Here is a 12,220-nt window from a genome sequence, read left to right on the forward strand (position 1 = left end):
CTATCTTACTCACCCTTCCTGGGGTCTTCAGAATCCCACGACGAGCCCCCAAATTGTGAGAAACGTGGTTTTGGCGATCACTGGACTTCCTAGGCAGGGCCAAAGTCCTGAAGAAGAACCCTGTGATAATCCCTAGGGAAGGCTGTACAGACCACAGGACTCCCAGAGGAAGACCACGTGGTAGCCATCCCTTAATCTGGGGGGATCACAGGGCCTCCTAGGGGTCAGACCCTAAGGAAGACCCCAGTGATGGCCCCTTAGGATGACAGTAAGATCACAAGGCTCCCGAGACAGGGCCGGAAGTCCCATGTGATGTCCCCTTAAGAAGGCCGTGCAGACCACAGGGTCCCCCAAGGGAATCCAGAGTGGTAGCCCTCTTAACACCGCAGTGGGGATCACAGGACACCCCAAGACAAGATCCAGGAGTAAGCCTGGCGAGCTTCCGCTGCCTGTTGCTTCCCTTCACTTGACCTTAGGGAAATCCATGTGATTTGCCCATTCACACCCAAAGAATTCAGGACCAGAGTGGGCAGAGGAAGGCATTTTATTACGCTCCCCGGGAGAGCGGGTGTAGTGCTCGCGGGAACACTCACACTGATACAGCTGCAGGAGCAGGGGTAACCATTCCCTCCACTCCTGCTAGAGTCATGGTTAGTTTACAATCTTTGTTTTTTACATAGTTTTCCTAGCTTATACAGTTTATATAAATAGGATAATAAGGATACAGAAGCAAAAGTGAAGTTAATTAGATTTTCCTTGTCTTAGTTTAGGATTAAACTATATTCTTTTACTTCCCCTACTTTCCCTCTTTAACATATGCAAATGATGCAAATCAGTAGGCCTGGATTCTTGACCAAGACCAGACCCTAGATAAGCTTGAACAGGTTCAAGTGGGTTTGGCCTCTCTAATTCCCCAGACTGCCTTCTCAAAAAGTATGCACATGCGTACAAGCCTCTGACCTCTCACCTGACCGACCTTGAGGCCTGGTCTCTGCTAAAGCTGGGGTGGGGGAGGGCAGGGAAGCACACCTCTAGTTCTGTGGAAACAAAACTCCTCCTCCCATTTCTTACACTCCCTCCCTCATTCCCTTCCTCCCTCCCTCCCTTCCTCCTTCCCTTCCTCCCTCCCTCTTTCCCTTCCTCATTCACTTCCTCCTTCCCTTCCTCCCTTCCTTCCTGCCTTCCTCCCTCTCTCCCTTCCTCCCTTCCTCCTTCCCTCCCTTCCTCTCTGGCCCCCCCAGCACAGTGCCTGGGTTCTTAGTCGTTGCTTGTGGATTGGTTGATTTCTAAAAGGAAAGAGCTCTGCTCCAGGTTCCTGTTTGGCTCCCATTCATGGTTTTACAATTTTTCCTCCTGTCTTCTTTTACTCCTTTAAATAAAGCCAGTTTCCCCAAGTTTTAGAGTTGGGCCAGTTCTAATGATTGTCACCTTCAGTCTCCTCAGGAGCCTTTGGGAGCATCTCTTGGGCTTTGGTCACAGAGGTGTTTGAGATGTCGGCCTTGCTGACGTACGGAAGCCCAGAGGGACACAGCATTACGTACTTAGAGCGGGAAAGGACTGGTACACCCATTTTACAGCTGAGGAAGCTGAGAGGAGAGCACAGGGAAAAGACAAGAGAAGTGACTTATCCAAAGTCCCTCAGATATCAAGCGGCAGATCCAGGATTTGAATCCAGATGCTCTGACTCCCAATTCCCAGACACCTCTCCCTCCTCCAAGCTGCCTCCCATCATCTGCCTTTGTCTATGCTTACCATGTATTTTGCTTTGCCCATAGTCCCTTAACAAGTGTCTGTTGAATGACTAAACAATATTCAAGCCTTGACATCATCTTTGTTTTTCAGAAATTTTATGAATAAGCATCAGAAGCCGGTGCTCACAGGCCAGAGGTTCAAAACTCGGAAAAGGGGTAAGTGGCTGTTTTGACTGTTGTCTCGAAGCTTTCCTGACTCTGTGTGTGTGTGTGTGTGTGCGCGCGCGCGCGTGCACATGTATGTGCATGTGTGTGTTTGAGTATATGTATACGTGTGTGTATGAGAGTGAGCATATGAGTGTGTGCAAGTGTGTATATGAGTGTGTATGGGTTGTGATAGTGTGTCTGCTTGTTTCAATATGTTATAGGTGTATGAGAGTGAGTGCGTGTGCAAGTGTGTAGGTATGTATATGGCTGTGTGTGCACGTTTGAGTATATGTGTATGTGTGTAAGAATGAGTGTGTGAGTGTGTGCAGGTGTGTATATGAGTGTATATGGGTTGTGATAGTGTGTCTGCTTGTTTCAATATGTTATAGGTGTATGAGAGTGAGTGTGTGTGCAAGTGTGTAGGTATGTATATGGCTGTGTGTGCATGTTTGAGTATATGTGTATGTGTGTGAGAGTGAATGTGTGAGTGTGTACAAGTGTGTATATGAGTATACATGGGTGTGTAGGTGATAGAGTGTGCGCTTGTTTCAGTATATGTATGTGTGTGAGGGTGAGTATGAGTGTGTATGTGAGAGTGTATGTGTGTGTGTGTGACTATGACTGTAATGAGATAAAGAGACAGGGAAGGACTTGGAGGCATCTTGCCCACCATGCAAAAAGCCCATCCTAATGAGATGACATGTTCCTTGAGAAGCAGTATGCCCTCATGGTAAGGACACAGGATTGGGAATAGGCCCTAGATCTGAATCTTGCTGTGACTTAGTTTACTCACCTCTAAACTGAGGCACTTGGTCTCAGCCTCTGAGGCCCCTTCCAGCTCCAGAGCTATGGTCCATCAGACTGGCTGTTACTGACGATAAAGAAAAGCAGAAGAGAGAGACAATTGTGAGAAGCTGTGTCTGTGAGGGATTCAGAGAAATCTGAATGGAAAAACTTGTCTGCTTGGCCAACAAGGGATGCAGGTAGAACCCAAAGACTGACCTGTTTGGTGACGGTGGGTGGCATAAACCGAAAGGACACACAAAGGGCCCAGGGCTCCAAGTCTGTGCCATGACCAATATGGAATCCAAAGGGCACATGACCATGGAGGCAGAATGGAGCAGCTGGGCCTGGACAGCAACTCTATTGTTGGGTCTGGTGTGGGTGCAGAAGTGCCAGGAGGCCAGAGAGAGACACAATTGTGGAGTAAAACACACAGAGACATCAAGAAACCTTTGAAATTCTGATCTCTGGGAAAGGGCATTCAGAAGCTTTCCAGAAGCACGGAGTGTTTTTACAGCTGTGGTAATGAAAATGTCTTCCTGGCTCAGGAAAGGCCCGTTCATGTTCAGACCACTTACTGAGTCCCAACTTGGGATTCTTTGCTGGGAGATTTGATCTCAGCAGCTTGGAAGGAGCACATCCACCTGTTCTGAGCCTTCTTCCTCCCGTGAAGCAATGATTAGCCTTCTCTGTCCCTATAAAGCACCCCAGCTGTGTGACTGGCTGAGCACTGAAGGCTGATTCTGTCCTCAGACGCTCCTGGGGAAATGCACTGGCCCATGGTCTGTCCCCTTCCTTCTCTTTCTTAGGGATTCTTTTTCAAAAATTATTTCTTTTTATTTCCAGTTCCAGTTCCAAATCCTCCACCTTCTACCCCCTCCCCCAGCCACTGAGAAGAAGAAACCATTATACATATGAAGTCATGCAAAACATTTCCACACTAGCCATGTTGGGAGGGATGGGGTGGGGTAGGGTTAAGCATTTCTTCAGTGATTCTTATGAAGGACCAATAGTGAGCTAGTGAAGGGGTTTCCCAAAATACGCGCTTTTAGTGGTGCTTTAGACTCTCAGCCAAGTCCTAGGAATGAATTCTTGATGTAGATTATGTTTATATATAATATTTGTAAAAATATTTATTTATATGTGTATAAAACCAGATCTAAATATTTACATGTATATACACAAATCTAGATAATATTTGTATGTATTGTATATAATATAGTAATACTTATATTGTATACAGTGTATAATATTTGTATTTAGGGGGTAATAATGCATCATTTTAAAATTGCTGTGAGAATTTATGTGCCAGAGCTGATAGAAGGGCAACATGTCATGGTGGGGAAAGATCTGGCCTTGGATTTGGGGACACCTGGGTCTGATTCGTCTGACACCAGCTGTGTAAGTCACCCCAAATAGGGCCCAGTTACATTACCTCTTTGAGAACCTGTTCTCATTCCTAAAGAATTCAGTGTTCACAGTGATGGTCATGCTTCTCTAATTCGATTCTATGAGCATTTATTATGTGCCTACTGTGTACAAGCCACTGTTCGTTTAGGAGTTCTTGCCCTCAAGGAGGTTCCGTATTCCTGGTCTCCACTTCCATGATCTCCCTGTGCATTCTGCTTTAGCCCTCAGAGAGGTTCCTGCCTGAGACCCCGCCAGGATCTTGAACTCCAACACTTCCCTCCCTGGTCATAATATTCTATCTGTTTCTCTCTCTTTCTGTACCCCCCCCCCCCTTCTTTAACCTCTATGTCTTCATTATGACATCCGGGATCTCCTTCTTTACCCATTCTGCCCACCCATCCTCTCTGCTCTGGCTTTGCTTTCCTGCCTTGAAACCAGATGGAAGCTGATCCACTAGCCATCACCTGCCCCCTTTGAGGTCCTTGCATCGTCTGTGGCTCTGGCCTGTGTCTAGCCCTCAGGTCTGGCCCCTGCTGGGCTCGGCCCATTGCCTTCTTCTGCTCTTACTCCTGAGTGCTAGATGCTACCTTGGGAAGTCCCACACCAGAACTGATGGTGCTGGCCCAAATCCGCAGGATCTCAGGGTGCCAAGGACCTCAGAGCCCTCTCACACCTCCTGCCCCCAACAGTCTCCCTTCACTCCATTGGCCCCTTCTTCTGGAGTCTCTCTTCTCCCTTGGCTTCCTGACACTTTGCTCTCCCAAGTCTCCTCCGACCTATTCAATGACTACTTCTCAGTCTCTTTCACTGGATCTTCATCGTCATCAGCCACAGCAGCAATGGCAGTAATGAGTAGCAGTTATAGAGTGCCTACTATGTGTCAGGCACCGTGCTAAGCATTTTACAACAACCCTGGGAGGTAGACGCGGTTATTATGCCCATTTTGCAGTTGAAGAAACTGAGGCAAACAGATTTTAAGTGACTTGACCAAGGTCACACAGCTGATAAATATCTGAGTCTGGATTTGAACCCAGGTCTGCCTGATTCCTAGCTGAGCACTTTATCTATTGTGTCACCTACCTTTCTCTACTCTCATCTATCAGTCAACCAGCATTTTTATGTACCTACTATGTGCAAGACAAAAATCAAGCTGTCCTTATTTTAAATGGTATGCAATTATCGTTCATCTCATGTGATTTTGGAATAAGGATATCATTGGTAAGTTTAGAGAGAGCAGTTTTAGTGAAAGCTTTGAGGATGGGAACTAGATTGTAATTGTTTCTGGAGTGACTATGGAAGAGAAAGCAGAGTTCCTCGGTGTAGACTATTGTAAGGTTTTGATGAAAGGGAACAGAAAGAAAGGATAATAATTGGATGGCATAAAATAATGGAGGAAATGTTTAAACTTTTTTCAAATATATTTTTGATGTCTTTTTTCTTAATATTAGTAGTATAGCTAATGCATTTCTCCCCCTACGCCCTTACAGAAAGTCATCCCTTATAAAGAAGAATTTTAAAAAGAGGAAGAAAACTGGTTTTTTGTTTGTTTGTACAACTAACAAATGTATTTTTTAAAAAAATCCTGGTAGTAAATGTCTTATTCCATATCCATGTTCCCCCATCTCTGCAAGGAACTGAGGGTGGAGTTGAGGTCATCTCATTTTGCTTCTTTGGGGTTCAGCTTGGCCATTTGCATTCAGCATCTATTGTTCTGATGTAGCGCTTCCAATTGAAATAGAGCTAATGCATATGTTGGTTTTCTTCTCCCACTTCCCTTTGCATCAGTTCACATGAGTCTTCTTGCTTCTCCCTAGTCATCATGGTCATAATTTCTTACAGTACAATAATATTCCAGTACATCCGTGCACCACAATTTGTTCAGCCATTCCCCAGTTCATAGGTAGCAGCTTCTTTTTTAGTTCTTTGTGGATGCAAAAAGGGCTACTAGCGGCCGCTAGATGGCGCCAGAGTGCATGGAGCACAGGGTCTGAAGCCAGGAAGCTTCATTGTTCTGAGTTCAAATGTAACTTCAGACACTTCCTAGCTGTGTGAGCCTGGGCAAGTCACTTAACTCTATTTGCTTCATTTTCCCCTCAGTAAAATGAGCTGGAGAAAGAAATGGCAGATCCCTCCAGTCTCTTTGTAAGAAAATCCCAAAAATGGGCTCATGAAGAGTTTGAAACAACTGAACGAGAACAAAATGCTTTGGTGTAAATGGAACCCCTGTTTTTGTCATTGACTTTGGGGTACTGTAGTGTAACCACTGAATTATTTTAGCCACTTTCTTTGCACGATTCCAAGCTGCTTCCAGGATGGTTGTAGTAATTTACAGCTGGCCCAGCAGTGCCAGTCTTTCCGTAACCTCTCCGTCATTGACAATTCCCATGTTTGTCATCAGTGCCACTTTCTGTGTGTGAACTGAAGCCTCAGAGTTTTTTCGATGTGCATTTCTCTTATTGTGAGTGATTCGGAATATTCTTTCCTATATTACAGACAGCGTGTGATTCTTCTGAGAACTATCTGTTCACATGCTTTGATGACTTCTCTATTGGCTTTTGGTCTTATATGTTTCTGTTTGCTGTTTACATATAAGGTATCGGATTCTTGTCAGAGGTTTGAAATACAAAAAAGTCCCCAGCTGTCCACTCGAGGGGAGATCTTTAGGTGACTGAAGAACCCTGAATGCTTTTGTAGGTGAAAAGAAAGAACCCAACAAAGAGAGATAACAAAGATGAAGGTTAAGAAATAGTTGGTTGAGTGAGGTTCTGGAGGAGAATGGAGAGCCAAAGGGTCTGGGAGACTTAGCAAGGCCTTAGGATAGCTGGATAGAAGGGAAAGAAAAGAACTTATACAGACCCCAAGGCATTCTGAGTGTGGAAGAAAATAAATAAGGTAATTCCCCCTGGGGGGCAGCAAGGTGACACAGTGGGTAGAGTACAGGGCCTGGAGTCAATAAGACTCCTCTTTCTGAGTTCAAATCTGTCCTCAGAGACTTAGCAGGCCTTGCAGTGACCCAAGTGACCCTGGGCAAGTCACTTAAGCCCATTTCCCTTGGTTTCCTCATTTGTAAAAATGAGCTGGAGAAGGAAATGGCAAAGCATTCCATTATCTTTGCCAAGAAAACCCCAAATGGGGTCATGAAGAGCCAGGCACAACTGAAACCAACAACAATTCCCTCTGGAGACCTTGAACTTTTGGATCAAGTACAAGATAAGAGCATACTAGCTAAGAGTGAGGGCTGAGAGTGGCGTGCAGGAGAGGCATGTCTATCCACCTTGACATCTGTCTGAAGGCCTCCAGGAACAGTCAAAGTACAACCTCCTGCCGGAGCAGCCTGCTTCGCTTTGGGACAGCTCCAGTAGTATGCTGGTGCACTAGGGCAACTGTTAGGGTTTCAGGGTGACCACTTAGGCCTTAGAGATGATGACTGCTACAGATCAGGGCCCGAGTTATTGTTTGGTTGATTCTCTGGCCTTTGAGAAAGTGATAGAGGAAATGTTAATAATGCAGATTAACCTTAAAAGTGTGCCATGTGCATATTCCACTCCCTCATGCCCCCTGGTTGTTAAACATCTGCCAGCAAATTTCTCTTCCAAGCTCTCAGAAGTAAGACAGCTTCCCTCACACACAGCCCCAGTCTGCCCCTCCGAAGCTTGTCACTCATCACTCCCAGAGCCTCGATGGGCCTGAGTGTTCCGATCTATAAAGCAGTCACTTAACCACACTTAGCATTAGTTTCTCCACATAGGAAACGGAGATGATGCTAGCCCCTGCCTCCTGGGAATATTGTGAGGATCAAAGGGGACCACATGCATAAAGTACTTTGCAAATATTAAAGCAATACGTAGAGGCTATTTTATTATTATTACCAGCAACAGTGCCCAATGCTGGATGCCCACTTGTTGGGTATAGTGCAAATAGGAGTTCTGTGGCAGCATCAGCCTTTTTTTTTTTAAACCTCAGAGGGCCCATCTAGCTCTGCCATCCCAGAACACATTGCTGCTTCCCTGGGTGTGTTAAATTCAGGTAAAGTTTGTGTCTTCCAAAGTGGGGCCTGTAAATTTAAGCGATATGGTTTTATGTCACTTTTTTAGATGAAAAAGAGAAGTTTGAACCTACTGTCTTCAGGGATACTCTCGTCCAGGGCCTCAATGATGCTGGGGATGACCTTGACGCAGTAGCCAAGTTCCTGGACTCCACCGGCTCCAGGCTGGACTATCGCCGCTATGCAGACACGCTCTTTGACATCCTGGTGGCCGGCAGCATGCTAGGTAAGCCCACTGTTCTCCCTTCACGGACCTAACTTGGACATTTTCTGTGGCCTGAGAAAAGCTGCACAAAACTAGACTTGCAGCTCATTAGTGCAAGGCAGCATGGAATGTTGTCAGTGGCCCAAGGCTTAGGGGATGAAGAAGGAGTGAGGTCTTGCTCTAAGTCTGGCCTCTGGAAATTACTACCCATGTGATCATTAGCAGTTTCCTTCATCTCTTCAAGCCTTGGTTTTTCCAATTTTAAAATGGGGAGATTATCATAGTGTAATTTCACAAGGTTGTCATGAGACTTTGTAAACTTCAGGGCATTATGGAAATGAAAATTTTCGTGGTGTGGAGATTAGAAAGATTCGATAGACAATTTCTGGGTAGTTTAATTATTTTATTAATAAGGCCAGCATGTTTATTAGCAAAACGACAGTCATTTGGAGGTCTCTCTTAGACCAGAAGACAGTCACAGTGGTAGGGTCACAGTTTATATACGCTTTGAAGGTAAGTGTCCCCCCCAGGGTGGGAATCAACCCTGATTGGTTAACAATTCATGAGAGAATGAATATTACAATGAGGGGCTGAGAGTGGCATCGTGGCACCCTTGGACAGAGAGACCATCTCTATATCCAGACCACCCCCAGCCTTGGGCAGTCTAGGCAAAAGGGTCCGGCTTCATCCAATCTTGACTGAAGGGAATTCACCTGGATAGAGGAGAAGGTTAGCTCAACCTTCAGAGACTGAGGTCTTGAAAATAGAAAAAGAGGGAGCCCCCCAAATCATTATTCTTTAATCATCCTTTCTCTCCATGGTATTGTTATTAATATGGCAGTGGTCTTAATAACACGAATACCTAGCATTGATATTGGGCTTTAAGGTTTGCAAAGTGCTTCACATATGTTATCTCTTTGAGCCTCACAGCAGCCCTGAGAGGTAAGTGCTATTATTCCCATCTCCATTTTTACATATGAGGAAACTGAGGCTGAGAAAGGGTAAATGACTTATCCAGCATCATACATACAGGGTCCTTTCCAGTGAGAGGAGAGGGACGCCTTGTTTCCTTCCTCTTCAGGAAGGTTCCCATTTAATGGGGAGAATCATGGAAACTGGAGCCTGTTTTCCTAGAAAGGAGAATGGGTGAGAGGGAATAATATAAAATAACCCTGGAAAGGAGTGGGGGGGGGGAATTCCCTTTGGGGCCTTTAAAGGCCAGGCTGAGGATTATACACTTAGAATTCCAAGGCTCTCAAGGAACTGCCACCTCCCTCTTGAAGTCCAAGTTCTCCAAAATGCGTTGGGCCTTTGTCTGCATCATTTTGGCAGCTGTGCAGGGTAGATCACAGGGGGATGAATGAGGAGGCCGCTTCAGTGGTCCAGACAAGAAGTTGTGCTCCTGACCTCCTTCACCTGTACTCCGACCCCTGCAGCAAGAGCTGAAAAGTGGCTAGATCTGAAGTCAGGGAACTTTGATTCCACTGCTGCCTTTGCTGCTCACACCTTATGTAATGTTGGACAAGCCTTTCTTTGGAACTTTGCCTCATTTATGAAATGGGGGCATTAGTCTCAAAGGCTCCTGAAGAGAGTGAAGGGGGAACATATATGGCCTTGGCCCTCCCTCAAAATGGAGATTTGGAAGAACTCACCAGTGGGAGGAGGGGACTGCAAAAGCAGAGACATAGTACAGGTAAGAAGGGAGCTGGGGATGGTGGAAAAGCCTGGTGAGTCAGGAGCTGAACTGGGAGAGGAATCAGTGAGGCTCACTCAGTTCCCACAATCCCTCAGAAGGAGATGAGAAACATCTATTGCCCAGCGTATGACGTGAAGCTGGATGGACAACACTGAGAGCCTCAGTCCACAACGTTGGGACCAACTGTAGAAATGGAGCCAGCACTGACCAGGAGAAAGACAGTGGGTTGGATCACCATGAGAAAATTGAAAAGCTTTTCCTGGGAACAAAGGCCCGTCCCCACATTCTACCAGCTTTGCTGCCTAGTAGAGACACGGGACGTACCTGTCTCTGCATAATTAAAAATGAATCTCACCAAAAGGGCGATGGCAAAGTGCATCATGGGTGTGTGTGGCTACAGCATTAACCAATGAAGTACAAGAATAGGAGGTGTGGTAGGAAGAGAAGATGAGATGGATGGCAGATGGTAAGAATGAGGGACGCCAAGGGACAGCCCCAGTGTTTCCTTGTATCTGCACAATATCAGGAGAGAAGGAGGAAGGCCTTCAGCTCGTTGGGGGGACTTCATGTGTGGAGTTTGTGCAAGGACTTGGATGAGAGTCCCCCTGGATATGCAGGCAGAGGTGGATGGCTATCTGTCCTGGGGGAGGCTGGTATTTCTGAATCAATGAAATCACAGTCGTGTGTGTATGTGTGTGTATGTGTGCACGTGTGCACACACGCATACACACAACATACCATGCCTGTGAATGAAGCTGCATGATGAAAACAACAACACAATAACCATTTGTTATTCTACCACTGTGGGAGAAGATTGACTTTAAGCACCCTAGTTAAAATGCTTCCTTGCTGGTTCCAGGACTGCTTTCAGTAAACAGCATTAAAAAGAGTTTTCTCCCCCATGTCCTTACTTCAGTGAGAATTTTCATGCTCAGATAGGAAGCCTAATTAAACCTGTGCATAAATGAATGTTAGGAGCCCGGTTTCTTGAAGGAGGCCAAGGGCCCCAGCTGCTGCCATCGGATCTTCTGGAGTGACATCCAGGAGTGAACAGAGAAGCTGCTGGCTCACAAGGCTGGCAGAGCTTCCCCAGGTCACTCATGTGACCCCACTTCTTACCAAAAAAGAGAAATGACCTTCTTTGTTCTTTGTTGGTGACGGCCGGAAGGTTCGTACGTGCAGGGAGCCAAAAATGGGAGTCGAGTTGAAATTTGGCACCAAAAACAAAGCGAGAAAAATAAAAAGCAGAGACAAAAAGCTGACCCACCTTGTCTGTCTACGTAATCATGAGCTGTCCCTCTACCCAAAGGGGACATCAAGCTGGCTCAGTGAATGAACAATCACATTTATTAAGCACTTATTATATATGGAGTATGGTGCTAATTTATAGCGATACAAAATTAGTCACTGCCCTCAAGAGACTTCCATTCTAATGAAAGAAACAACACACACAGGAATGGTGACCAGCCTGAGGAGGAGCCCACGGATGGAGGGTCAGGAGCCATAGCAACCTTAGCGTTCGTTTGATTTGGGCTCCCAGCGCAGGAGGTAGAAAGCTGGGAGTGGTAGTAGGTGACAGGACAGAGAAGATGGCTGGCAGCCAGTTGGGGTGGAGATGGACAGGGGTTGTTAGCTTGGCTGGGCTGTGTACATGACTGCCCTTTCATTCACCAGTGAGGTGGTTTGGCCCCAAGGTGGGGGTTCTAGGATCAAGGCAGAGCATGGTCTCTGGGCTCAGTCTAGGGATCTGGAGAGCATGAGAGGTACAACGCTGGTCATTGTGGATGGCTTAATGTCTTGCTGACCATTCCAAAATGAAGGAATTCAGCCTCTTCTCTCAATCTCCGGGAAGGACACTCTCCTCTGTGCTATCCACCTAGGATTGAAGCTTCCGTACCAGCCCTTCACTGGACCTTTGCCCAGGCTGATCCTCATGCCAGAAATATTCTCCCTCCTTCACTTTGCCTCTTGGAATCCCCTTACACACACACACACACATACACACACACACACACACACACACACACACACACACACACACACACACACCCCTGTCTGTCTCTCCATAGTATCTACTTGTCTGTACCCGTGGAACTTGCTTCTAACAGTCTGTAAGCCCTTGGGGGTGGCAGCTGTTCCGTTTTTGTCTCTGTGTCGCCAATAACAAGCACAGAAGATGCTTC

The 12,220-nt window shown here is 46.2% G+C and overlaps 1 protein-coding gene across 2 annotated transcripts in view; it reads left to right on the forward strand.

The window, feature by feature from the left end:
• BZW2 (basic leucine zipper and W2 domains 2) overlaps positions 1-12,220 on the forward strand; it is an 80,389-nt gene that overhangs the window by 37,150 nt on the left and 31,019 nt on the right. Inside the window, exons 2-3 of one of the 2 annotated variants that reach the window (XM_036761421.1) lie at positions 1,843-1,907; positions 8,186-8,362. In XM_036761421.1, the coding sequence (XP_036617316.1) occupies positions 1,850-1,907; positions 8,186-8,362 (235 nt within the window). In that variant the 5' untranslated portion in view covers positions 1,843-1,849. The remainder of the gene's footprint in view (positions 1-1,842; positions 1,908-8,185; positions 8,363-12,220) is intronic. The other variant, XM_036761420.1, reaches the window with a different exon arrangement.

This window comes from Trichosurus vulpecula, chromosome 5 (genome assembly GCF_011100635.1).
Source record: "Trichosurus vulpecula isolate mTriVul1 chromosome 5, mTriVul1.pri, whole genome shotgun sequence".
NCBI lineage: Eukaryota > Metazoa > Chordata > Mammalia > Diprotodontia > Phalangeridae > Trichosurus > Trichosurus vulpecula.